Consider the following 26,391-nt stretch of genomic DNA (forward strand, 5'->3'; position numbering starts at 1 on the left):
AGAATGACAGTGTAATATTCATAAAATTACATTAAATTTTGTATTGTATTTCATATTTTATATTAAGTTTTAGTCAGAATCTGAATTTCTGAAAGTTTCTTGTAAAAAACATTGATATTATAAGTTGTTAATGAAAAAAAATATTGTGACAAAAAGATGTGTGAAGCAAAATATGTGTCCACACTTATAATACATTTAAAACACAAAAGGAGTGCCAAAGAAAGGTGTTTATTTCATCAATGAAAATTTACAAGTACTACAAATTCTAGTACAAGATACTGAAGAAGTTTCACATTTATGAAAATGATTAGAAAGCACTGCATCACTCTTTGTGCATAATTCAGATGTACTATAGAATTATACATCGAATTGAATGTAAAAGTAATATACATGCGAGCATTTAATTGTGTATGATATAGATACTAGTTTTGTATTATTACAAAGATATAAAAACTTATCCCTGTTTTTAAATATGGCAGTATTATATCAGACCAATATTTATAATTTGTTCATTTTCAAGAAGTTGCAGAAATTAGTGGTTTTTCATAAATTTAATTGTGATATGTCTGAAACATTATAATATGAATGTACTAAATATCTAATGTAACGTTTCGTAATTTATATTTTGCAAATAAATAAGTTACTTTTTGGACAAATTTTAATAAATTATAGATTTTTAGTACAGTTTACTATATATTTCAAATACTTTTTCATTGTACAAACAAATTGAGTCTATTAAAACAACATAAATTTAATTTTTAGTTAACTAAGTTTTTAGTTAAGTTTTAAAAGTAAGAGAACGTTATATTAGAGATCTAAACATCACATACATGAACGAAAAAGAAGCAATTTTTATATAGCAATTTATAAAAACGCACAATGTCAAATATTGTTGCAATGCATTGACAGAAAGGAGTTGTAAATAAGTGTGGCGCAACGACAAATTGGCTAAACATGCTAAACATGCAATTATCGAATGCAATGGCTGTGAAGTATTTAATTCTTCGACTGTCATTTTATAATTATATTACAAATTTTAAAACTGCCAAAGATGAAACAGTGAAAAAAAGTCAAGAGATTAATTCATTACGTTTAGTTAGATTTTGAAACATTGACATAATTTATTTTACTTAACACTATCAACAATATGAAATAAAATAACGTACAAATAAAAAAATAACAATTCTTAAGATTATAAAACATTTCTTTCAAAAATGTTCCCTGAAAGAACGTGCTTTCTCGTAAATAAATTAAGGTATAAAAACAATAGATTATTAGGTAATACATTACTAATAAATCATATTGTTTAATATGTATTTATACAAGATATTTCAGGAAGTCTGGAATGACTTAATATTAAATTTATGAAATTAAAACAACATCATTTTGAGAAATATTTGTTTAAATATGTATAATTGAGATTGACTGCTCTTATATTTACCAATAAACAATAATACTTTAAGAATACAAATTCTTTTTCAGATTTATTACCCATTTATACATTGCAAACCAATTACTTTTAATTAGTTTGAAATTTTAATTAGATATTTATAATATTATATTTGATTATTTTCCATATATATTTCTAATTTTTATTTCACATAAATTACATATGTACATTTGAATTATACATATTCATATTTTTCACTTAATATACCTTGCCATTTATATTCTACTAAAAGCTTTGCTTTTTTAAAATATTTAAATAATTAGCTACGTGTAAATTGTATACAAAGCTTTATTAATAATTTCTCATTTATATAAATTTAAGAACGCATTTATGCTTATCTGGACTTGTTATTGAAAAGGTATTAATAATTATATTTTTATATGAAAACATGATAGTCGAAGGATTAATAATATACATTATTGGAATAATATAATAATTACTGTTTCCCTCTATTTTAAACTGAAATTAAAGAGTGTAACACTAATATTTTATGATATGTAAAAGATTTATTTTTATATATTTTTTATGCAGAGGAAAGAAACAGTAATTTAGACTCTATACTTTGAAGTCGTTACGCAACTTTTGTTTACATGTATTAATTATTGTCAAGTTAAGTTTTAATAAATATTGACTTAAAATCATTTCATACATACATGTATATAAATAACCAAAGAAGCATTAATATTTCGTTATTTTCTTCCTTGTAATGAATTATTTACATTATATAAAATATACAGCAATGTTATTTCAATTAGTGTATTTATTTTTCATAGAAAAATAAAATTATAAAATAATTAATTAAACACAATGTGTAGAGGTATATCTAGTAAAATAATACATAAATTGATTTTATTCCTTTATTTGAGATATATATTTCAGTATCACACAGTCTTTAAAGTGCACGTTTATCCACAGCCAGAAATCATGGCATTCATATAGCTTTAATTAGTTCTGTCAAGTTTCAAATAATTGAATACTAGACAGTATTGAGCAACAAGCAAATACTAATATTTATAATTTGATAAAAAAGAGTATAGACAGCCCATACAAATGGCAATGTATAATTTTGCAATAAGGATTTTGTAGATCAAATTATACTTCACATTCTAGAATATTCAAAAATTATTGAAATGTCCCAACATTATCTTAATTACGTATAATTATAAAATTTGTTATATAAATGAAAATATTGAACTTCATGATTTATAACTATTCAAAAAAGATTATACAATTTTTGTATGCAACATATTTTAGTATCTAAACTTAACAATTACATAAACCACGTAGAAAAATTAACAGACATCAAGTTGATGTTTTCTTAATTACAGTATCAGAACTACCTAAAAATATTAACTGTCTTGACATTGCTAAAAAAATAATGAGAGCCATGGAGATTTGACGCAAACTATTTTACTTATTTAAAATCATAAATTTTAACATTAATAATGAGTGCTGAACATTTTAATATATATTTCTAATTTGCTGCTTTAAATAGCGCAATTAAAAATTATAGCAAGTCAGTAGAGTAATTGATTTATTAATAAAGTTAAGTGCCAAAAATCAATTTTTTATTGAAAATTATATTATCTGTAATTAGTATTAAAAACAAAAGAATTTGATCAGTTTTACTAAATCGATGACCTATTAACGAAATGTAATACAGAAACAATCAAGCAGCAAGTTGACGACGTCTACTCAATTCATGATGTATTAAAACAGAAATATCAGGATGACGATGAAGAGTCGTCGAACAATAATGCACTGTTTGACTTGGATCTGCACCCGCTTTTAGCAACAGTTTTACTGCATTAACAAAGCCACTTTCCGCGGCTACTTGAAGGGCAGTCAACCCTTCAGTGTTGAGTTTCTCCAATTGCGCGAGGGGAGACGTTACTAATAAAGAAACGATCTGATGAAAACCCCTTGCAGAAGCTAGATGTAACGGTGTATTACCGCCAGCATCTTGTACGCTGGGATCTTCTCCTTGCTCCAATAATTTCGCTACCATGTCGGCGTAATTCTTTCTAGAGGCAATGTGCAACGGAGTTTCGCCATAGCGCGACATTATACCAGTCGGTGTATGAAGTACCAATAAAAACGCGGTGTTTAAAGCGCCGCACTCGAGACACTCATGTAGAGGAGTCTCTCCTCGATCATTCTTCAGTGCCGGATCCGCGCCAGCAGCCAACAAAGTCTCGATTAATGATTCAATTTCAGTTCTATGATTATTATCTGCAAAAAAACAATTGTTTTAATCAGTTGCCTTACTAAAATAATGACGAATCAGGATAATCAAAGGACAAGTAATACTTTTTTGACTTAGATATATAATATTCAATTCCTTTATTAGAAGCAATTGAATATTTCTTTATTCCTTTGTTTAATATCATTGTTGTATGATTTTGACTCGTATATAATGTTTTCGTTTTATTTTTGAGTGTCGATTAAAAATAAAAATCTAATAGCAGAAATAGAAATTATTATAAAATAATACTTTGGCATCTTATCCTTATTTTTTTAATACGCGCGAATAAAACTGTACCAAATATAGTGGAAGAGGCTAAAATGTGAAGTGCGCTGCGGCCTTGATGATCTTTCGCATTAACAGGGCCAGCACGCGCTAATAAATCGAGCGTCTTCAAAGCTGCATCAAAGTTATGATGGAGATTTTTCGATCCTTGCGCATGTGCTAATTGTCGAGTTAATACATGTAACGCGGTCAATCCACCACCGGCTTCTTTGACACTTGGTGGACAACCATATTTTAAAAGTTCTCCTACGAACTGTAATACGTTCCCAGGTCCTCCATTTAAAATCACTCTATGAAGCGCCGTTTCACCGCGAGGAGAACGCACAGCTGGATCGCACCCGTTCGCAAGTAATAAACTGCAAACCAAGAATTTTTAATTACTACACTCGATTGATTTTCTTGCCGCTGAATTGCAACACTTATCAATAAAACTTTTGTAAAAATCCAAATCAAATTATTTATATGATATCTACTGAAAAATAAATAAATAAGTAGTTAAACAAATAAGTAACTTTGTATTGGAATTTACTATTATTATTATTAAAGCTATGGTCTTTTATAATTCTTTACAAAATTAATATTACAAAATGTTATTATGTTTCACGTGCGAATGATTTTCGATGCATGATCTTGTAAAATAAGATCTTAAAATTCTTTCGAGAACAATGTGCCTTTGAACATCTGGTTACAATATGGTAAGAAAGGTATAGTAAAGAGTCCAAGCGAAAGTCGTTTTCACGAATATTCAGTTACTTCTTTCCAATGGAAGTTTATCACAAACGATTTATGAATATTTTACGCGCAATGATTCTGATGTTCGGATACTTTTTTCAGAACTAGTGAACTCTCCACCGAAATTGAATGATCAAAATTGGAATTTAATAAAATCGATAAAATCGTTGAGTTCACATTGCAAAATATTATAATTTTTATTATGTAAAAAGTGATGATACATTATAATTTTGTAATTTCTAACTTTATTGTTAATATTATTTTTTAACAATTAATGTAATATTTATATTTTAAAATATTTACAAATATTAAAATATTATAATATTGATAATTGACAATAGATGTAGAATCTGCAGACATTTTCTTTTAACAAAATATAATTTTTTAAATAATTAATATGTACACTTTTCTAAAAAAAATTAAGTTATAAGTATAATCTCTTTTCATTAATTTTTAAAAATGTCTTCCCTATCATGGTACTCACATTTCTTTAAAGAATAACTCTGTCTTAAAAAGCGTTGTTAAAAAAGTAATTTCTTAAACATTAAAATATCTTGTACGAAACGAAGTGAGATTTGATAAAATATCATAATAAAAATGTATAATTCAGCGTTAAAGTTTCTTACCTAAGAACGGGCAAACAATGATTAGTAGCAGCTACTAGCAGGGGTGAATCACCTGAAACATTCCAATCCGGTTCGTCCAGGTTTTGTACAGAGTCCCTTGTAAGAAGCGCTGCAACGCTCTTAGCGTCACCAGCACGTACAGCCTCGTGAAAATTTAACTCACTTTCCACATCATATATTTCCTTTGTATCATTTCGAAAATCTGCATTCTCCAATGATCCATTGCGAATCTCAGGATTGTTCGTAAAGTTTATCGTTTCTGTAATAATACTCTCAATAGAATTCTGTAATTCTTGTACTATAAAATTATCATTCGAGAATGAATCAGTTCCACGTGTTCCCGACATTGCATTTTGAGTATCACTTTCAGTGAGAACTGCATCAAGTCTTGTTGAGACGATCGGATCGAAAGTCGACTTTGTTGCACTTGAATCACCATTTATCGACACTTCACTGTTTTTGATTTCAGTTGAATTGGTAATCGTATCTTGATCATCATCGATCGTACGTATATTTTCATTCTCCTCCGAAAATTTATTATCCTCAGAATATTTCATACATTCCAGGGTATCTTTATCTTTCTGTTCAATGAATGCCGATGTATTAACCGATATACAAAATGTTGGTTTTGCTTGATTAACGGGGATTTCCTCTTGATCCGGGCAACCTGTTGCAAGCTTCATCATTTCTGCAGATGTAATTTCAGTATTTTCTTCGCGTGTTGTTTGTTCTTTTGTATTATGAGATATTTTATTGTCTATCGTGTCCGTTTTCTTCTCTATGTTTTGTTCCTGGGTTATAGGATCGTTCGTATAAGCAGCAGTCATTGTGACGATTGTTGCTCGCCTTTTAATTGAACCTGATTCTCTGGTAATTGACTCGACGCCTTTTAACAGGAGTATAGCCTCACACCGTGATCTACTTTACCGAAGTCATTGCTTGCGTTTTTCATTCCTCCCTTAGTGTCGTACTAGTTGTCAGTCATACGATCAAGATATCAGCAAGTACAAATTATAAATGTCTATGCGTGAGTTTGAGCGAAGAAACGACTCATAAGCGGACCGACGAATCACGAATACGTGACTAAAAACCAAATGAATCTGCTTACGAAGCGTCGCTGCAGATCTCTATGCTTCCCCTCTCCTTAACTTGTTCTTAACTTCCCCACCCTTACTCTTTACCCCACTTCTTAAAACCCTCCTGTGGCGCATCCAAGGAATTTCATTGTTGATCTGATATTCTAGAAATTGAATTCGATATCCTTATTTTAAGTATCCTGCATATTTAAATAGATCAAATTTAAATCATGTATTATTTATTTTTTCTTTTACCAAATCAATACTACAATTAATATTTTGATATAAAAATCACATAATTACTTAATACACTATTCTTTAAATTTAATTCTTTTTTTTACTTTTTCCCTTCGCTTAGTCTTTCATTTTTCGGAAGCTCGTAATGCAAAGATGACAAACTAAAATATAAAGATTAAAGATACATATATGTAATTTAATATTTTTTAATTTTTTAAATTATATGTTATAACATTGATTGTAGGCATAATTCTTTCAATATTACATTTTGATATCAAAATAATATGACACCTTTACTTAAGTAATTTATGTATATTTTCTAAATCAATATTTTTGAATAGAGAATCTAATTTGTATTATTTTTAACGACATCGATATGAATCAGTTACAAGTTAATTTTCTCGTGCCGAGTGAAACTAGTAATTGTACACACATACATACATACGTGAAAGCATTGACAAATCAGATACCTGACTGAAAAACAAATAAGTTGATTTCTCCAATCGAGACAAATTAATCAAAGTTCTCAAATATATCGATCGTTAACCCATTTTTTTCACCAGGTCATTTATTTTATTTCTTACAGTTTTATTGGAATAATTACGGATATTTCGAAGAATAAATACAAAGTACTTGAATAATTTATGATACAAATTACACACAAAAATTATAAATGTATTATCTGATGAATAAAGAATAGAAAACAATAATCCAAATTATTGGATTATTGCTAATAATAGATTCGAGAAAATTCTATTCTTAATAATATTAAATATATTTTACATATTATATACTGATGTCTTGAAAATATTTTTATATACTTTATCATATCCTATGAACATATTTGTAGCAACACGTATAGTTACATAATGCATCTAGTAATAAATAACAATACATTGGATCCAACGCTAAGCAAAAGTTTTTTCACATGTTTCGCACGTGGTGATACGTGATAATTACACAAAAAACATTCCAAGTAAGTTGCGAAGCTTTCAGCTGCTGCAAAAGATCGTACAGGGAATTGCATACATCGCTACATATCCCTCCCTTTCGTCACCGATTCGCTGGTCTTAACTCTTTACCCCACTTCTTGAACCTTCCCCCTTACTTCTCCACCATCCATTGTAAGATATAGGTGTCGGGTCTTAGGAATGCAAGCATTCCTTGCGTACGCAGCATTTGTTTGATTGCGTAGACAACATAAGTTGCATTAGCCTCGGAAACGACGTTTATTTTATGATCTACTTAAATATCATAAATTTATCAGATATGAGTAATTATCATGGCAAGAAATGTTGGAATCAATAAATAGAATATTACAAATGCTTATGTGCATAGTATTCTTCCATCTCAATTTTTCATTAAATTTGAATTTATATGTTATTGGAATGTTTTTAAGGAAAAATTTTAATATTAAAGGTTGAAATAAAATTAAAAAAAATAACATACATAAATACACATATTAAAAAATTCTTTATTGAATGTGAACTTTAATGAACATAGTTGGACGATACAGTGTATCAGGACTTTTGTATTTCTACAATACGAACAAAAATATAAGATGAATTTCATACTAATAAAACAAACATTCTTCTTTTTCTAAATTTCATATGTGATTTGCTAAGAAGAAAATGCACTTTGGTGTAACTTATTTAAGAAAAATCATAGAAAATTATACTTCTAAGTTTGATATAATTCTTATATCTTTATTTTATTAGCTTCTGAAAACTGCATCTTGTACTTCCATTAAATGTGTTCACTGAAATAAAGATATTAAGTGTTAATAAAAGTTTAAAATTTAACTTAGCTATAATTTCATTCAAAATACCCTTAAATCATTAATTTAAATATTTCAAATATTATGTAAAATATATGTAACTATCAAAACCATTCAAGATATATTTAATTTGTTAAATTCATTCAATATATATGTGCACATGTATTTTTTTAAAATTACATTTAAAATACATATATGTACTAGTATGAAATATTTGTTACATAAAATTTTGTGAATAAAATATACATCAAATTCTTAAAATCTATACACGTTAGAAATAATTAAAGAAAATTAATTTTGAGATAATTAAATTAAGACCAATAATGTGGCTAAATAAGGTTCAAACAAGAATGACTTTTAGAGACCTATTAATTATATATTCTATAAAAATAAATGTCATAGATTTAGATGCATTAACTAAAAATTACACACCATTTTATCTGCTGCGAGATCTAGAAACAGATTTAGATCTCGTCTTGCGTGGACTACGATCTTTGGAACCAGATCTCCGTTTATTACGAAGCTTTTCTTTGTTATAACCGCTTCTACTGCGAGAACGGCTACGGGATGAAGATCTTGAATGCTTGCTTCTTGATCTTGATCGAGAACGTGAACGAGAACGTGATCTTGATTGCGATCTTGATCGTGAATAAGACCTGGAGTGGGATCTATAATAAACATTACATTAGGGTGATGATTATATTGCAAGTGCCTGCGAGTTTAAATTTTATTGCTATTTTATTGCTTTAAGAATTTGTTGTTTTATGTTAATAATACTATGTAAAGTTTCTTATCTTTTTTGAGAATATATAACATAAAATACATTTTATAAAGTTTAATAAATAATTCATACAACAATTGGGCTTGCAAAAATGTGACAAGTATTCAGGAAAAATGTAATACTTTACTTCATATTTAATAATGTAATATTTGCTGGTATAAAAATTTTTTTAAATTTCGTGGTTCATTTGCTACCTATATTATTTTCCATTTACTTTTTTCCCTTTGCTTAAATGCCAATATATAAATGTGAACTTTTTGTTTATAAATCATGGTATTATACTAATTATATAATATTAACTTTAGAAACAATTACATTAATTTCTGTTCAATATATATTTGATTGTTCTACTTATATACCGTCTTTCGAAGTTGCTTATAGCAGACAGTTGTAGAGTATGCAATGGTAATGCCAGGAAGGGGAGAACGGATGAGCACTTATGCAGATGAAATCACGCGGAGGTCAGATGTACGGACGAAGAGTGGCTAGATGAGATGACTCAAACTTTGTTTCTCAGTGACCACTAGGTCTATCATGGCAATTAGGTAGAAACAGTAACACGAGCGAAGAACACCAAGGGTACCACAAGTGCTGATGTGCAAAAACTTTCAGTTTAGGGTGATGTCAATGCTCATTGGAAGTATCGCAGTGCGCAGAACTAGCCACTCCATCGGCCGTGTTTCCCTTTTTTGCTCGTAGAATGCAGAAGGAAACCCAAAGTACGTGGGTGCTCTACGCTGTAACTACGCAGTGTCACAAAGTGAACCCAAGGCGAATCTCGCGAGAATCTCAGTAGCAACACATTTCTCATGCGTATGCCTGTTCAGCCGCATCTCCTATAAATAATGGGCAGTATTACATCGGTATCATTCTTGGTATTTTAACCAGTTTTGTTTAGAATATAGGATCTTCTTATGTATTATGAAAAACTTTGATATATTATATAGACGAGTTATTTCATACGTGTTACTTAAAATGACTAATTTTTGTGAAATTTAATAAATAATTTGTGTCGTTGTATTAAAGAACTAAGTTATTAAATGTATTCATATTATAGAATGTTCTGCTTACTGTTCAAATTTGAGCCTTACGTGAAACTTATTGTAGATGTTAGTCACATTGCACATTTAAGCATACATTTCTTAAATCAAATTACATACAATATATGTCATATATTTCTTGCTTACTTGTCTGATATTTTTTTGCACGCCATAAAACGTTACATGAAATACATGTATTATATACTTACCGCTTTCTACGAGAACTTCTGTGACGTACACAATCTCTAGCATAATGACCTCTTTCACCACATTCGTAACATCTATCTTCAGGGTGAAATAATCTTCCAAAGCCTCTTCTAGAATAACCTCTGTCTCTTAATCTTTTTCCATTGGATGGTTCAACACGAGCTCGCCTCCCACATATAGTCCTTCCATCAAGTCCTCTAACTGCATCTTCTGCATCTCTAGCATCTTCAAATTCCACAAAAGCAAATCCAGGTGGATTTCTAGCTACCCATACATTTCTTAGAGGTCCATAATACGAGAAAGCATCCTCCAATTCCTGCTTTGTTGCACTGCTTCCTAAGTCTCCTACATAGACTTTGCAGTCTGAAGGATATCGTGACATCTAAAATAAATATGTTTTCATAATATAATGTATGTCTGTTTGCAGTTGATTTACTTTTGGTAACCTATATATCACATATAAAATAGTAAGAAACGAATACAACAATAATTAAACTAAATATTTATGGAACATACATAAAATTTATAAATTATAAGCAATATTAAAAAAACTACTTATTTTTCCTTTGTGAAAGGTTATCAATTACTATTTAGACTATAAATTATAGTTTTATTTATTATATACTTGCTGCATTAACAGGATATTTATTGTTTTATTATAGCAATAGTATACTTAATTAAAAATACAATATTCATTTAATTTTCTGAATAAAATATTTAACTTTTTGAGGAGCAATATGTGATATATTCAAAATAATTATACCTTATTCATTGTTGCTTAATTTATTGAACACGAGTGTACAGCGATGTAATTCACAAAATATTCAATTAATTTTACATTCCGAAGAAAAAAATTATACGTCAATTTTTTGCATTTAGATATCGATCTTGTTGAAATATAGGGGATGACTCTCAAGCCCAGGTTTTAGCTGTTTAAAAGTATAAACGTAATCGATTAAAAGTGTTTGACCAATCGATATAACCAATACGAGTAGTGTAACTTAAAAATGATTTACATGCAATTTTTTCTTCCTCCAAATAAATAGACGCCAAGTTAGAAAAAACTAAAGTTTCTTAATTAACACATTTATTCGTTTTAATTTGTGTAAGAAGTAGGTAACAATATTTTAGGGATTACTATTGGTAGAACTGGAGTCAATTCAGAACCACTTCATGCTATTGTAAATGAAATCAAGTTGTAGCTTGAATTTACGTTATTGATGAAAAGTTAAATGAGATTTAGAAGCGCGTATAACTATAGTTTATATGTATACAAAAAAGATATGAATTATAAGTGAACAATTTGTAATTAAAGCGTCAAAAAGAAGAGCATACTTAAAACAGTTTCTTATTTAGGCGAATGGCGGTTAAGAAAGTTCAACGGCGCACACGTGCACCGCTGCAAAATTCTGTGCAACATATCTTAAAGAATAAAGAGCAACAAAAGGAAGTGACTGAAGCGAATAAAAAAGATAAAAGGGCTATCATTATTGCTCAAGAAATTAAATTTGCTCGACTGTTATCAAGTAATGATAAAGGAGTTCGAGATAAAATACTTAAAAATTTAAAGAAATGGTTGACAGTTCGTTCAAAAAGTTCTTTTGGTAAGATTAGTTATGTTATTATTAATTAAAATAAAAATAATGAAATTACTTATTTTTGTGTATTTAGTAATTACTTGTTTATGTTATTACAATTATATAATAAATTTTTGCCTACAATGAGCAATATTTAAATAGATCATGCTACGCTATATAAAATTGAACAAATAAAAACATACATATAATGATATGTATACACACACTTAATATATGTATAAAGAATATACATATACGCACATATGTACATAGAATATAGTTAATAAATAAAACATATTTTCTTATTAGCTTTTACAGAAGCAGATTTTATGCGACTTTGGAAAGGATTATTTTATTGTATGTGGATGTCGGATAAATATTTAATTCAGGAAGAAGTAGCAGAATCTCTTAGTAAAATTGTACACTGTTTTGATGTTAAAGATGTAGTATTACTTTATACCTCATGTGCTTTGAAAACATTAGGTACAGAGTGGTTTGGTATAGATCAATATAGATTAGATAAATTTTCTATGGTAAGATATAAAATGTATTTCATTCTATAAATTTACATACTATTGCATATTGAAATTGTACATTCTTATATATTTGATTGTAGTTAGTTAGAAGAATAATTCGACAAACTTTTAAAAAATGTAAAGAAAGATCATGGAATATTGAATGGATAAAAGGTATTTCTGAAATACTTGAGAAACTTTTAGTGGATCCAAAAATATGCCTTGGTTTTAACATGCATTTAACAGAAGTGTTTTTAGAAGAACTTTCAAAGGTACATTAATTTTTAAATTAATGTTCATATGAAAAGCATTATTTATTTCAATTGGATATTATATCATATATTAAATTTTTAATGAGATTTAAATGTATTTTTGTTGATATTCATTGGGGTTTAACATTGAATATTTACTTTTATAGATAAGTGATGGAGCCATATCAGAAGATATAGTCACAGAACTTATTAAACCATTTATTCTATATTTTATAATTATGGATGATGAAAGACAAATTAAACATGTTATGAGACATATTTTTAGATATTTAATCATTCAATCAGATATTGGTATGGATTACATGGAAAAATTTCAAGCTTGGAAAACTGTAAGTATTAAAATTTAAGTTATTTTACAGTAAAATGAAATGGCTTATACATATAAATGCATAATATAATATCCATTTGTACATAGGCTGGATTTCCTACTGGTTCTATAGATGCTATGGAAAAAATTGAAATGTCCGATGAAGAAGTAGATGATAATAATACTATTAAAGAAGAGAAGTTTCTTGAAAATCAAATGAAATCTAATGTAGAGAAACCATTAGATCCAAGAGCTGGAAGAATAAATGTTGAATTACCACAGATACCTTTCAATGCTAAAGAGATTGTTAGACTGTTAGCTCAATATAAATTTCATCCCTCATCAACTACAAAATCACGTAGGCAACTATATTGGCTTATCAAAGAGTAAGTAATGATTAAATAGAAATTACATTATTTTTAGATATATTGAATATGATTTATATAATTCTTTAACAAATTGCATGTAGATTTACAGAATTGTCAGAAGGTAAAATGCCTCTTGGTATTAAAGAAATAAGAATTCCAAATACACAGAAGAAGGATACAGATACAAAATTAGCTGCAAAGCGTCTTCTGGAATTTGAAGAAGAATTGTATTCTGATACAACAAAAAAAAGACATAAAAGAAAAAAAAATGAGCAATTGACACAAGATAAAAGTGATAAACTTAATGAAAACAATTCAGAAGATATCAAAGATGAAAGTAATATAGCAAAAATAAACAAGATTGAAAATGTGAAGAAAAAAAAAATGCAGCACAAAATTGATGTTATTGATAATTTAACACAAAAACATTTGCAAGTGTTAGATGACAGTGTCTTTTGTTTAAAAAAAAAAAAATACGAAATAAAGGAAACAGTTGATAACAATTGTAAAATAAATGTAAAAAGTAGTAATTGTAAATTAAAAAATGATCTCTCTCTTTTATTGAAGAGTGAAAATAGATGTAAGAAGATGAAATTAAAAGCAGACAAAATTACCACTGGAAATATGTTGAACATTATTACACCAGTCAGAAGAAAAAAAACAACAAAACTTAAAGTTTGTGGTAAATGGGATGTTTCTGATAACATAAATACATCAACACCTTCACTATTAAACAATACTAAGATAGAATCGCATTCAAAAATTCTTAAAGAATCAATTACAAATGATGTTCAAACGAGTAACACTTTCAATGAACAACCAATGTGGTTGCTTCCTGTAGTAAAGAAATTGAAGAATGAAAGGAATGTAAGTCTTTTCATATCTGCTTTTATTATTTTCATTTTCAACAGAAAAATCTGTCAAAATATCATTTATTACATTTTAACATACTCAATTAGTTCACAAAGAATGATATTGCAATTTTTTTGATTACATAACTTATTTCAAATTTAAATTATTATTTATTTGTTAATGTATATGTATATGTATATATATATATATATATATATGTTTCTTATAGAATACATCAGTTGGTTTGAAACAACAAAATAAAATAAATACTGTCTCAAATTCAAAAAAACGAGTAAAAATAGCTCTGCAACGTAATACTGCTCAACATACATCTGAATATATTTTACAACTTCAAAAAAGTCCATCTATTCCTTTTGATGCAAACAAGAAGCCATTAGCAGGTGTACTGAAAGCAAGTCCTATACCCAGTCCAATTAATCCATTTTATAAAAAAAAATATTAACTGAAATAGTACACTAATAATGAAGACATGTAACTATTGCTGATGAAACAAATAAAGACAAAATTTTTCAAATAGGTGTTACATGTATTTTCTTGATATTTATTTAACTAATACAGAAATATTTTCTTGTATAAGTATTTCATCAAGATCTTTGTATACTATGCTTAAGAATTTAGATAATACCTTTTATATATCCATAATGACTAATTGTATTCATAATTTTACAATTTTTTTATCTGATTGAATATTTTAATAAAATGATGTGATACAATTTTTGTTAATGAATATTCCAATGGTAATATTATAATCGTGTTCGATTATGAATTAGATTATAAATTATAAAAATATAAAAGCTTCAATTAATAGATTGAAACGAAACTATTATTATCAAAATTAATATGTATACATTTTCTTAAAAACTTATAAACAATCTGAATAAAATTTTGTACATTATAATATTTCTTAGTTACATTTGTCCACAGTATTTATTAACGTATTATTCCACTTATACATTATATAACTATATAATATTTATATAACGATAAAACTCTACATTAGTCACAGCATGAAATGCATAGAGATAATTGAATTATTTTATTACATTAAGAGTAAGGATGTATTATATTAGGTTTAATAAAAATATTTAAATCTATTTGCTTAAAAAATAATTTAACGTAATTTGAAAATAAAATGCATATGTTTATTAAGAAGAAAATTACTTATTGCACTTTATAAGTGTTAGTTATTAACAAAAATTCCTTATATGCAGGATTTGACATAATATTTATAAATAACCTGTATTGGTATTAACTGTTATTTAACAACAAATTATGTAATGAATTAGTAACAGCAACTTAAGCTTATTTTACAAGTTCACGTTATAATACGTTACATGGTAATAAAGGTTGATATTTATATAACAGTGTTTGTAGAAACGTAATGCATTAATATAAAGAAATATACTTAAAAACAATATTTTCTCATTTTTATAACAATATCTGTATTTACATTTGTTTCTTTTTGGAAATCCACATAAGTAGAACGTTTTTATCCATTGAAAACCAGAACTATTTTATATCCACAATTCCTTAAGACTATATTTTTTTTCAGATAAAGTTCGTCAACATACACTAATACACATATTTCTTTGGCACATGAATTCACTTTTATTTACGTTTATAACTTCTCTACAACTATAGAAAAATAGAACTTCAGCTATTATAACAAATCAAATATCTAAAATTATATCTTGCACTACACGCTTCATTCATACACATTACACATCTTTGGTTTGTGTGTTAAAGCATTGCTGGAGTCATAGTAGTTTGTTATACAGGAAGCATCAGAAAATTGTTCAAACAGTGGATTATTTAGTAAATAAAATAAAAGATTATATGTTGCCTTAATTAAATATATTTAAATAAATTCTAATTCTTTAATAAATCTTAAGTGCATAACTATCTCATACTTTATAATGCTTGAATTTTATCTTTTCCAAAATTTTTACATTTCTCATACTTAATAAATTTTTTACAAAGCAATTTTATTATACATGAATGTATGTACATTTGTACTTCAGAATATGAGATAATGAGGCACTGATTGTAGCTACAATGATTTCACTATAAATTTAAAAACAAATTTAAAACATGAACAATATTTCAATGTAAATTTATATTTCTATAATTCAAACATAGATATCTGCTGTATTACTCAAATATATGACTAGTAACTGCATCATTGTCTAGTGATAGTCAATTTAAACATTTTTCTAAAATTATAAAGTTTAATAACTTCAATATCATTTGGAGTATATAAAATCGGGTATTTATAGAAATTAAATATCTTTCATGATTGAAACATTCAGATTCAGAGATACTTTGGATTCTACCAAGACTTTTTGTAGTCATATTATGGTATTCTACCGACAAAACACAGTAAGAACTGTTTTTCTAAAATTTGTTATAATACAAGCTACATTTAATAAAGGTATTATTACAATTTGAACATTAAAATTTCTGAGAAATTTGTACAATACGATTTTACAAGTATAAATGTCACAATTGAAATAAATTCAATTTAAAAATATTTTTTCCTCCTATTAAATCAATTCTGTCTAATCAAATTCTAAGTTATATTTATAGTCTTAGTGACAATGTTTAAATGTGTATAAACTTACTATCTTTAGACATAATTTCATGTACGAACTTCATACACATGATGTTTCCAAATTACAGGAAGATATTTTCAGAATTGATTTTACGTATCAAAATAATAACAAAAATCCATATATACATTTGTTTAACAGCACCTTATTGTTTAGTTACATGCAATTCCTAAATTGAGTAAAATATTTGTAGATGAATTAGGTGATCTACATAATTTATTACATATTTCAGTATTAACTATTGTATATTGTAACTAAAACTTTGTTTAGTATCCGCTTTTTATATTAAATTGATTCTGGAAAAATACATCTATAATTTGGAAACAAACTATATAAGTATTAATACTGAACATATTTAGAGAACACCACCTCATAAAATCTGAATTAGCAAAATATTCTTCTTTAAAAAATTAGTTAATTTGATCTTTTTTTTAACTCTCTGTAATTCACAATATGTATAGATAAAATTATGTAGTATAATTCATTTATATTGTCAGAAAGTATACAGTAGCAAACTGTAAATAGTAGTTATATCAATAATTCCTTGCGCAAAGAAAAATGATTGTTCTAGTGTATATAATTCTTTACTCCAACTAGAATACTAAAATGTAAAATTTCTATAAAAAAAGAGTAATCTATAAAGGATTCATTTTTGTTACAATGTTAAAATAAACCCACTATAATTTTTGCAGTCCTATTACTATATGAAGATATTAGAGAATGTAAATATTTCAGTCAACATTACAGAGAAATTTTTCTTTTATATTAACTCATTTAGGTTTGTATCGTATTTGTATAATACCTTTTACTTTATAAAATAGGTGTTCCCACACGTTACTATATTCTGATTAAAACTTTTATCATACCACTTAATATTTCTAATTCAGAATCAAATTATTTTTCATGATACATAACATTTATGAAACTGAAAATCTCTCCCCATTTTAAAGATTAAATGAATGAGATAATGTACTTCAAATTCATGAATATAATAAATTTGTTGAATTTTAAGTATATTTATAATAATATTAAAGAAGTAAATACCATTCAGTAGAAAGCATAGTTTCAAATCTTATTATGTTTTTCCTTTAAGAAATGAGATTTCCAACGCCAGTACCATCCCATTTCAAGTTGATTAAAACCAATACTGAAAAATGATAATGCCACAAAAAAAGATGATACAACTAATGCCCATAATTGGGCTAACGGTGAAATAATAAGCAAAATTACAGCACCACCTGAAATAAATAAGTTTCTTTAGAAAAATATTATTAAAAATTAGTAGAAATAAATTCACCTGTTAAAATGCTCCAAAAACATAATGCGACTTGTAAAGGAAATTGTCGTTTCAAAGGCCAAATTTCACCAGAAAAGGATTTTTTGTCATAGAATTGTTTCAAAACTTCTTCTTTATTAAACCATCTTTCTTCTAACCATCGTCTTAATGTCAAATCATGTGTTGGCATATCTGATGATGGTATTCGTTTAATATGAAAATGTACTTCATTTGGCAATTTACCTTTGATTAAATCAAGTTCAGATTGTGGTACATAGTCAGGATACGCGATCGTTAAGTCATAAACAGCGTCAACGTAGTTTGCTTGCTGAAGGTGTTGAACTAAATAACTAAACCCTGTTGTCTTTGGATGAAGAGTAAAGGAATATAGTGGTAACTTATGTCGCAAAGCATATCTGTCCGACTTTTCTTTGCTACTTTCCGTCAAATCGGTACCCTCTGGAAATATAAGTAATTGGGATCGTCTGTCCAGTGCTAATAAATAATCAAGGGTACGTGACAGTCGATTTTGATCTTCTTCCCAGCGACGAGTTATGTAAAGGAAGCCATTCATTTGCATTATCCACCCTGTTACACAATAGTTCTTTAAAATTGAAATAAGGAATAAAAATGACAGTACTATGATTTTAACATTATATTCAAAAAATGTATTTATTCGTGGTAATATTTATAGGCTTCATTGACACATTCTTGAATATTATTAAAATATTATAGATCTATTTTAGATCTGCTTTAATCCAGAATATCTTTCATCAATATCATCATATTACCTGGACCCGGAATGTGTCGTATAGGATCTTTCAAAACAAATTTTAATCTATGAGTTGCTATACTGGGTAAGCATGCTTGGTACATAGCAGCCCATACAAAATTCCAATCCACCCGTGTTCTGTGATTCATCACAAGTATAGCAGATTCAGTTGGAGATATATGATCTCCTGATACAAAAATTTTCACACCAAACACTTTTAAAAGAGCCTAAAATATTTACGCAGCTATTAATTTATATATGTAACAATTATAAAGTTGCGTGTAAAAAACTATAAAGTTTTTTTTAACAACAATAAGCAAAAGAGGAATAAAAATGAAATTTGTTTTTACTTACTGTAGAATAAAGTTCCCAACAAGAAAATAAGAGATCGCTACATTTTCGAAATTTTGGAGGACTAAAAAGTAACAATGGTAACATAGGACAAGCAATAAATAAAAAACCAGCCATTACACTGCCATACCATAATGCACAGTATAAAATACCACGTATAAGTCCACGCATCACAAAGTGTGTTTTAGATACCTAAGGAAAAATTATATAAAATGTTTATGTTTATACATCTTACATATAAATACATGTGTTTCTGAATATCTGTTAGAAACATATACTTTAAAAATTAATTTACTACTAAAGTGTAAAGAATAACTGTGTAATTCAATAAAAAAATAAATAATAATGATTTTCTTTGTTTATAATCAAATACTTTTCATTTAAATCTTAATATTTATAAACAAAAGTATACAAATTACGGTTGTCAATCATTTTTTTAGTAATTTATATCTAAGTACAAACAAAAACAAGAATATTATTTGTTTTTTTTTTAATATTAATATGAGTTCAATTGTAAATTAAAAAATCTATAAATATAATTATATTTTTAGTTCTGGAACTTACCTTATTATATGTATGTTCTGATTGAACTACTTTTTACAAGCATTCAATGTTAACTACCTCTTTCTAAAATGTTTTCTCTGGCTTCCCTTCTATCTTACTAGAGGGGCTTCACTGTGCTTCACCCTTTTCACCCCATTCTCCACCCAGTGTCTACTGAGTTTTGGGATGCTGTATTGGACCATTATTGATCTGCTAAAACAGGGAGAAAGTTCATAATTATTTACAAAATATATTTTTTTCCTTATACTTTTCTTTGAAGTGTTATAATAAATATATAAAGTTAAAAATATTGTTGGAAGAAAATATAAATTACTGTATCACAAAGAATCAATATTGTTATTTATTTACAAATTAACAATTTCATTTCGTGATTGTCCTTCAGTATGTTAACAAATTTTAAACAATAATAAATATTTATGGTAACAATCATGTATTTTAATGTGTTTTTCAAATACAGAGTTTAAATTTTAGTAATAAGGATTATAAAATATTTAAGAAAATATATATTAAAATGAATAATAGAATAATTTAACTAAATCATGATGAAACAATCAGCAGTTTTGTGAACACAGTCTTTTCTTATTCGTATATTTTGAGTAAAGAAGCACATTTTTTAATTACTATTATAAAAATTAAATTATACAAATAATAACAAAATAAAATTACATTTTAATTTCAATGTTGACAGATACATTAGGTAAAGAACACTTTTACCTTAAGGTTTAAATCATTCATGCTTTATATTACTTAAAAGTAATTGGAATTTAATTATACAAAAAAGTATTGTTCTTTATACAGTATTACTTAACCATGTATACATTGAAGGCTAACAATAATAAATTCTATAAAAGTAATTAAACCCAGTAACCTTGATTAATATATTTACATGTATGTATAAAATATTATTTGCTAAGATATAGAAACCAAGTACATATTCCTAATCACTTATCAAATTTTGCATCGCTACTGTGCACATTTTTGCACAGATCTTTACAAGATACATTCTGTCATAAAACTTCAATCAAGATAAAAGATTTATAATATTTGTTATACTACATAAAAAGTTTTTTAATACCTGTGTTTCATATTATATAATTATTCATTATGAAATATTTAATGTTGCTGTTTACATTGGTCTATAGAATAGGGTTTAAAAAAAAATATATATATACATATATATGTATATATATATATGTATGTATTACACTAATACATATATGTATGTATGTATGTATGATGTGTGTGTGTGTGTGTGTGTGCGTGCGTGCGTGTGCGCGTGCGCGCGCGCGTGTGTATGTATATATATATATATATATATATATATGTATATATATATATTTTTATATTAGAATAGGATGACTATTAGATACAGATTGGATGTACAAATACATTATTGCTTGCTAGGAAAGATATCCTGAATATTTATCGAGAAGTGTACCCGCTTCTGCGTGTACTTTTTCATCTCCTGCTATCAAAACTCGTTCATTCAAAATTTCCTTCAGAGAATTAACTGCGCGCGAATACTGCTTTAATGCAATATAACATTTGCTAATGAACAACTGAATTTGCAGAGTTTTATTTCCCAGTTTTGCTGCTGTTTCAAAACAAACCAGTGCTTCATCATGCGAGGCATATGGAATTTCAGTAAACACTGTGGCTGCCACCTACAAAAGTTTCAAGACAACATGATAAGTATTCAAAGACTACAAAAAAAAATAAATTTTAACTTATATTAGGATTATTTAATATTTTACTTTTCTTTCAACCCAACTCAGATGGGCTACTTCATATTTAAATCTTCCAAGGAGATAATACAATTCACAATCATCTGGTCGTATCGCTAAGGCCATTACAACATAATTCTTAAAACGAACACCATTTTTTATTTTGTCTGCTATTGACAAGTAATTTGAATTTAATCCTATGAGTATAGCATACCACTTAAACAAATCTGCATTTTGAATTTCAATAACTCTTTCACAATGTTCAATTCCTATAATAATGAAATATTGTTTATTGTTGTTACACTAAAGCTTTTATATATTTGTAATACTCGACCTTCAAGAATTATCGTTCTTTTAATATTTGTATCAGCTATGACTTCTGCATATTTATAACAAGCCCTTGCAAACCTCCATATTACCTCTATACTGTCTTGGTGAGATTTTAACAGAATTTGTAATTTATAATAAGTCTCAATATCAAAATCTTTATTTGCATCTTCGTCAATCTCCTTAAGTATTACATCCAGCTGGTTCAATTCCTCTGAGATCCTGTATTACTGAACATATAATCTCTTCCTTCTACAGTTTTCAAATAACTTTACTTCCCAAAATGATCAAATTCTAATGTTCTAAATTAGTGTAAGTAATCATGCTCTAAATAATGAATTAAAGTGTATAACTGAAGTATTCTTAAGATGTTTCTTCAGGAAGTGGATTTACAGTTGTACTAGAATAAATTACAAATTCTAGTACGTGTTATTCATACAATTTTAACACATTTATATTGCATGTATTTACATTAATGTACCAACCTCGTGTCATTTTCACTAATAACACTTTCACTATTGGAACAGTCATAGAACTCATCATCTCCAATGTCTGTATCTGCTGTTGAAAAAACATCAGTGTCTATCTCATTATCTGTTACAGTATACGTACTATCGTTAGAAATATATCTTTGTGAAATTTTTCGCTTCTTTTTTTGTTGACTTTGTTGTAACCTTGAAAAAAAAATAAAAGATACTATAACTGTACATTTCATATATAATACATATGATTCTTAAGTCTATTGATATAAATTCGTAAATTTAAATAATGATACCTTAGTGCTTCTAATTCTGCTTGCAATTCGGCAATCTTTTTATTTGCACTATCTAAATTAGAAACTATTGCAGTGTGCTGTTGCTTTATCGAAATTTTACGATAAATAAAAATGCTAGCTGCACTTATAACACCAACAGTCACCCCAATGGCAGTAACAATTAAATGTATATTGTTCATTATGCTATAAACACAATAGCAGCAATAAAATATGTTAAGAAATATACGTGTATATAATTACTACCTTGTTACATACATATTAATACAAAAAAATTATGGATCTGTAATGAAGATAAATGCATCAATATACCGTTATTTTCTGTATTATTCTTTATAAAGTATGTCCAAAATTGTATTAACTTTGCACATTTATTATTCACCAGCGACTTAATAATTACGCAGACAATGTAAGTATTTTATCATTTTAGTAAAATGTAAACCATATTTCTTTTCAATTTATTAATATAAAATAAGACTTTCTTTCTTTTTTTAAAAAGACGTTAACAACGCGTCATGCGAACCACTTACGTGCATACATATGTATATATGTATAACGTACCGGCAATTGAAAGAGGACAAACATCATCCGACAAACATATAATACAACATAACCTGGCTTTATTATTTAACCATATTTATTAATAATGGAACACGTTTTTTATAAATTCAAAGTACAAGATTATATAAAATCTAAAACATAAATCGTAAAGAACTTTTACCTGACGAACATACTGGGTACTTGGATACATGAATATTGGCCAGATTGGGCATTTTGGATTACACAGCATACATATGTACATGTTGATAAAATGATTGATATTTTTTGGTTACAATTCTAAATCGACTTCAGATTTATTTTATTAATAAAAATTTACCATTATTAAATGAAATAATTTTACAAGCTATTAGTGCACAAAATTATGTTACGTAACAGCTTAATAAAATATGAGATGTGACATGAAAACGTTAATTTCATAATATATTTATGTATGTATTTACATACAAATTTTCTAATTACAATTATTACTACTCTTAAACATTTTCAGCTTCGTATGTAATGATTAATATAAAATACTTTAACCAATTTTCATATTTAAATTCAATGTAATGGTTTCAAAATTTTGATTAAAACTCTTTTAGAAATGACAGTTTCAAACTATTATATCTTTTATAAAATAATTGTGAATGAAGAATCGAAATTGATTGAAATTCTCATGATTGTTATAGGTAGAGAAGGTTTTCTATATGCATATATATGAACTTTTCAGAAGTCAAACTGATCAACACTATAATATAAAAAGTAGAAAATTAATCTTATAAATATTGTTTTAATATTATATATATTATTGTTGCAATGACTTTTATGAAAATTAAATAATGATTTCACTGTGTTAAAAGCTGATCTTACAATTCAAAATGTTTATGTACTAAAATTGTAACTGTATTACCATATTATCAAGATAAATACATATTAATTGAAGCATGTTTTTATTTGAACAGTTACTTGAAATACATAAAGTTACATTAAAAATACAGTTGTAGCTAGAATTATGCATATAAAGTACATAATTTCTTTTAAAAATGGCACCAAAAACTTAGTATCTTTGCTATTTTGTATTATAGTAATCTTTTAGTACAAACTCAAAATATGTATATCTACATTCAGAATAGTAACTTTATTCGTAATAACATAACTATAATCAATAAGAATAATACATACAACAGTTGTATAACTTCTATAAGATTTCCTGTTTTCATCATATTTTATAACATTATTTAAATTCTGTGATGTATGCAGTTATATAAAAAATCTCATTGAAGCAATTAAAAATAAATTGGTTACTTAGATAGAATTTGATCATCAAATAATTAAAATCCTGTGAACAACTTGTATATACAAGTATATATAAAATTTAGATATGTAGGAATATATATAGAATATTTTTTCAATTGCGAGAAAATACATGTTTACCATTCATACATAATTCTAAATATATTCTGTAAATTTTGGGTTTAATTAAAATTAATTAATTAATTAATTTATAACTATTTAAATTTTAATATGATTCAATGAAATATTTTAATAACTCTAACTTTATATATACAGTGGACCCAGTATATTGCGAGGGATATGTTCTGCGTTACATTTTATGAATTTGTATAACGTGGAATGTATTCCTCACGTTATGGGGAGTCCAAAGTAAAACCATTTTCAGGTAAAAATCTATCACATTACATGAGAGTTGCTGTAATTGTTTACTATATTATATGAGAATTTGTTGTATTTGATACTACCATTAAGTACTTCGTTGAAAACTTGAATTCGATTTTGTTAATATTAGCATGAATATACTTCATTATTAATATCAATTTTAATTTCAATTTGTTTGTTTGATCAAGAGTGCAATATTAATCATTTGGAGAGTAATTAATATAATTCCTACAAGCCTATTATGCATTCTAACTGTTAAAATTTGATATGATATTAATCTTTCAAATTCTTTAATATTATTGTCATTCTACCAAATTGTGTTTGTGGACAGAGCTTTTAAAAACTTACTGTTATATAAGTATTATCAAGGAGTGCACCATTATTAAACTTTCTAGAAACTGATAGTCAAAATTTATAATACATTGTATTGTAAACACATTCACATATAATATTCCTCTAAAACATTATTTAATGCATTCACTAAATGTAATATAAATAAAATGAAAATAGCAAAATTTATATATACGAAAAAGTAAATTTTTTAATATTTAAGTGTACAATTTTGTTAATTAAATTTGCAGCATCTAAGAATGCAATACATACAATATGTATATTTTTAATATGTCACTTACAATTTATGTAATTTCGTATACATGATCAGAAATTTAAAAAAGTGAAACTAATATTTAGAAAATAAGTAAATATGAATATTACATTTTCTACCAAATTCGGAAAAATAATTTTGATGATTGTTAACATATATACAATACAAATTTCTATATACAATAAAATTAAAAATACAAATATAATTATAATGACACTATAGAATTATAGTATAATTAGTATTGATGAAGTAGGATATTCATAAAATAGTGTTATACTATTTTATAAAAAAGTAAATTTAGAGCAATTTGAAGTAAAACTTTATTCAGTTAATAGCATTTTGTTTGTTTTGTGCAATGATTGCGGTCAATTAAATTAATCAAATTTTCTTTTATCTTATTTTAAGTAAGTTTTCAGGATATGAGGTGAGTTTCACTTCCTACATTAAAGTAAAGCATAACTACATTTAAAAAAAGATGTTTTATACAGGGAATCCTATTTAAAATGTTATAAGCTGTTTTGCAACAGTAATATAAATACAAATCAAATTATATTATGTTCAATGTTTGTTAGATTGGAAAGTATCATATTAACTTTTCAAAAGACTGTTTATTGCCAAATATTTATCATTAAGTTTCTTAATACCATTTTAGACAGCTATCAATGTTTATTGATTAATTGAAGCAACTACTTTTTACCAAACAGTACAACAGTTGTTACTAGATGACTACTTTTTATTATGATTCTTTAACTGTATAAAATGGAAAAAATTAAATTTTAATTGCATTAAAACATAAAAAGTTCTATAGTA

At 26.7% G+C, this 26,391-nt stretch overlaps 5 protein-coding genes across 9 annotated transcripts; 1 reads left to right on the plus strand and 4 right to left on the minus strand.

Annotated features, from left to right (window-relative positions):
• Positions 1-2,776: 2,776 nt before the first annotated feature.
• LOC143153791 (uncharacterized) lies at positions 2,777-6,451 on the minus strand. Its single transcript, XM_076325345.1, has 3 exons — positions 5,339-6,451; positions 3,993-4,336; positions 2,777-3,682 (listed from the first exon to the last, which is right to left on the minus strand). Exons 1-3 carry the CDS (start codon positions 6,163-6,165, stop codon positions 3,120-3,122), a joined length of 1,734 nt encoding a protein of 577 aa, XP_076181460.1. The 5' UTR covers positions 6,166-6,451; the 3' UTR covers positions 2,777-3,119.
• Positions 6,452-8,105: 1,654 nt separating this feature from the next.
• Positions 8,106-11,621, minus strand: LOC143153931 (serine/arginine-rich splicing factor 7). 3 transcript variants are annotated; one of them, XM_076325585.1, is made up of 5 exons: positions 11,473-11,620; positions 11,220-11,385; positions 10,459-10,838; positions 8,861-9,096; positions 8,106-8,410 (listed from the first exon to the last, which is right to left on the minus strand). In XM_076325585.1, exons 2-4 carry the CDS (start codon positions 11,226-11,228, stop codon positions 8,865-8,867), a joined length of 621 nt encoding a protein of 206 aa, XP_076181700.1. In that variant the 5' UTR covers positions 11,229-11,385; positions 11,473-11,620; the 3' UTR covers positions 8,106-8,410; positions 8,861-8,864. The 3 variants fall into 3 exon arrangements, 2 of the variants coding, with proteins under 2 accessions (XP_076181700.1, XP_076181701.1); XR_012993945.1 differs by lacking the exon at positions 8,106-8,410 and adding an exon at positions 9,569-10,045 and having other exon boundaries at positions 8,959-9,096; positions 11,473-11,621; XM_076325586.1 differs by lacking the exon at positions 11,473-11,620 and having other exon boundaries at positions 11,220-11,458.
• Positions 11,622-11,629: 8 nt separating this feature from the next.
• Nnp-1 (Ribosomal RNA processing protein 1 homolog Nnp-1) lies at positions 11,630-15,059 on the plus strand. Its single transcript, XM_076325584.1, has 7 exons — positions 11,630-12,060; positions 12,343-12,566; positions 12,650-12,820; positions 12,967-13,149; positions 13,236-13,513; positions 13,597-14,362; positions 14,577-15,059. The coding sequence occupies exons 1-7, from the start codon at positions 11,817-11,819 to the stop codon at positions 14,808-14,810; spliced, it is 2,100 nt and encodes a 699-aa protein (XP_076181699.1). The 5' UTR covers positions 11,630-11,816; the 3' UTR covers positions 14,811-15,059.
• A 2,727-nt stretch (positions 15,060-17,786) lies between these two features.
• LOC143153876 (lysocardiolipin acyltransferase 1) lies at positions 17,787-20,232 on the minus strand. The gene is made up of 5 exons (XM_076325503.1): positions 19,941-20,232; positions 19,380-19,568; positions 19,045-19,252; positions 18,275-18,841; positions 17,787-18,215 (listed from the first exon to the last, which is right to left on the minus strand). Exons 2-5 carry the CDS (start codon positions 19,545-19,547, stop codon positions 18,043-18,045), a joined length of 1,116 nt encoding a protein of 371 aa, XP_076181618.1. The 5' UTR covers positions 19,548-19,568; positions 19,941-20,232; the 3' UTR covers positions 17,787-18,042.
• Positions 20,233-21,268: 1,036 nt separating this feature from the next.
• On the minus strand, positions 21,269-23,765 carry LOC143153797 (regulator of microtubule dynamics protein 1). Of its 3 annotated transcripts, XM_076325365.1 has the most exons (7): positions 23,146-23,764; positions 23,022-23,046; positions 22,767-22,949; positions 22,477-22,665; positions 21,999-22,213; positions 21,695-21,933; positions 21,269-21,604 (listed from the first exon to the last, which is right to left on the minus strand). In XM_076325365.1, the coding sequence occupies exons 3-7, from the start codon at positions 22,943-22,945 to the stop codon at positions 21,341-21,343; spliced, it is 1,086 nt and encodes a 361-aa protein (XP_076181480.1). In that variant the 5' UTR covers positions 22,946-22,949; positions 23,022-23,046; positions 23,146-23,764; the 3' UTR covers positions 21,269-21,340. The 3 variants fall into 3 exon arrangements, with proteins under 3 accessions (XP_076181480.1, XP_076181478.1, XP_076181479.1); XM_076325363.1 differs by lacking the exon at positions 23,022-23,046 and having other exon boundaries at positions 23,485-23,765; XM_076325364.1 differs by lacking the exon at positions 23,022-23,046 and having other exon boundaries at positions 23,076-23,764.
• Between the last annotated feature and the right edge of the window lie 2,626 nt (positions 23,766-26,391).

The sequence above is a fragment of the Ptiloglossa arizonensis genome, chromosome 13, assembly GCF_051014685.1.
Source record: "Ptiloglossa arizonensis isolate GNS036 chromosome 13, iyPtiAriz1_principal, whole genome shotgun sequence".
Taxonomy (NCBI): domain Eukaryota; kingdom Metazoa; phylum Arthropoda; class Insecta; order Hymenoptera; family Colletidae; genus Ptiloglossa; species Ptiloglossa arizonensis.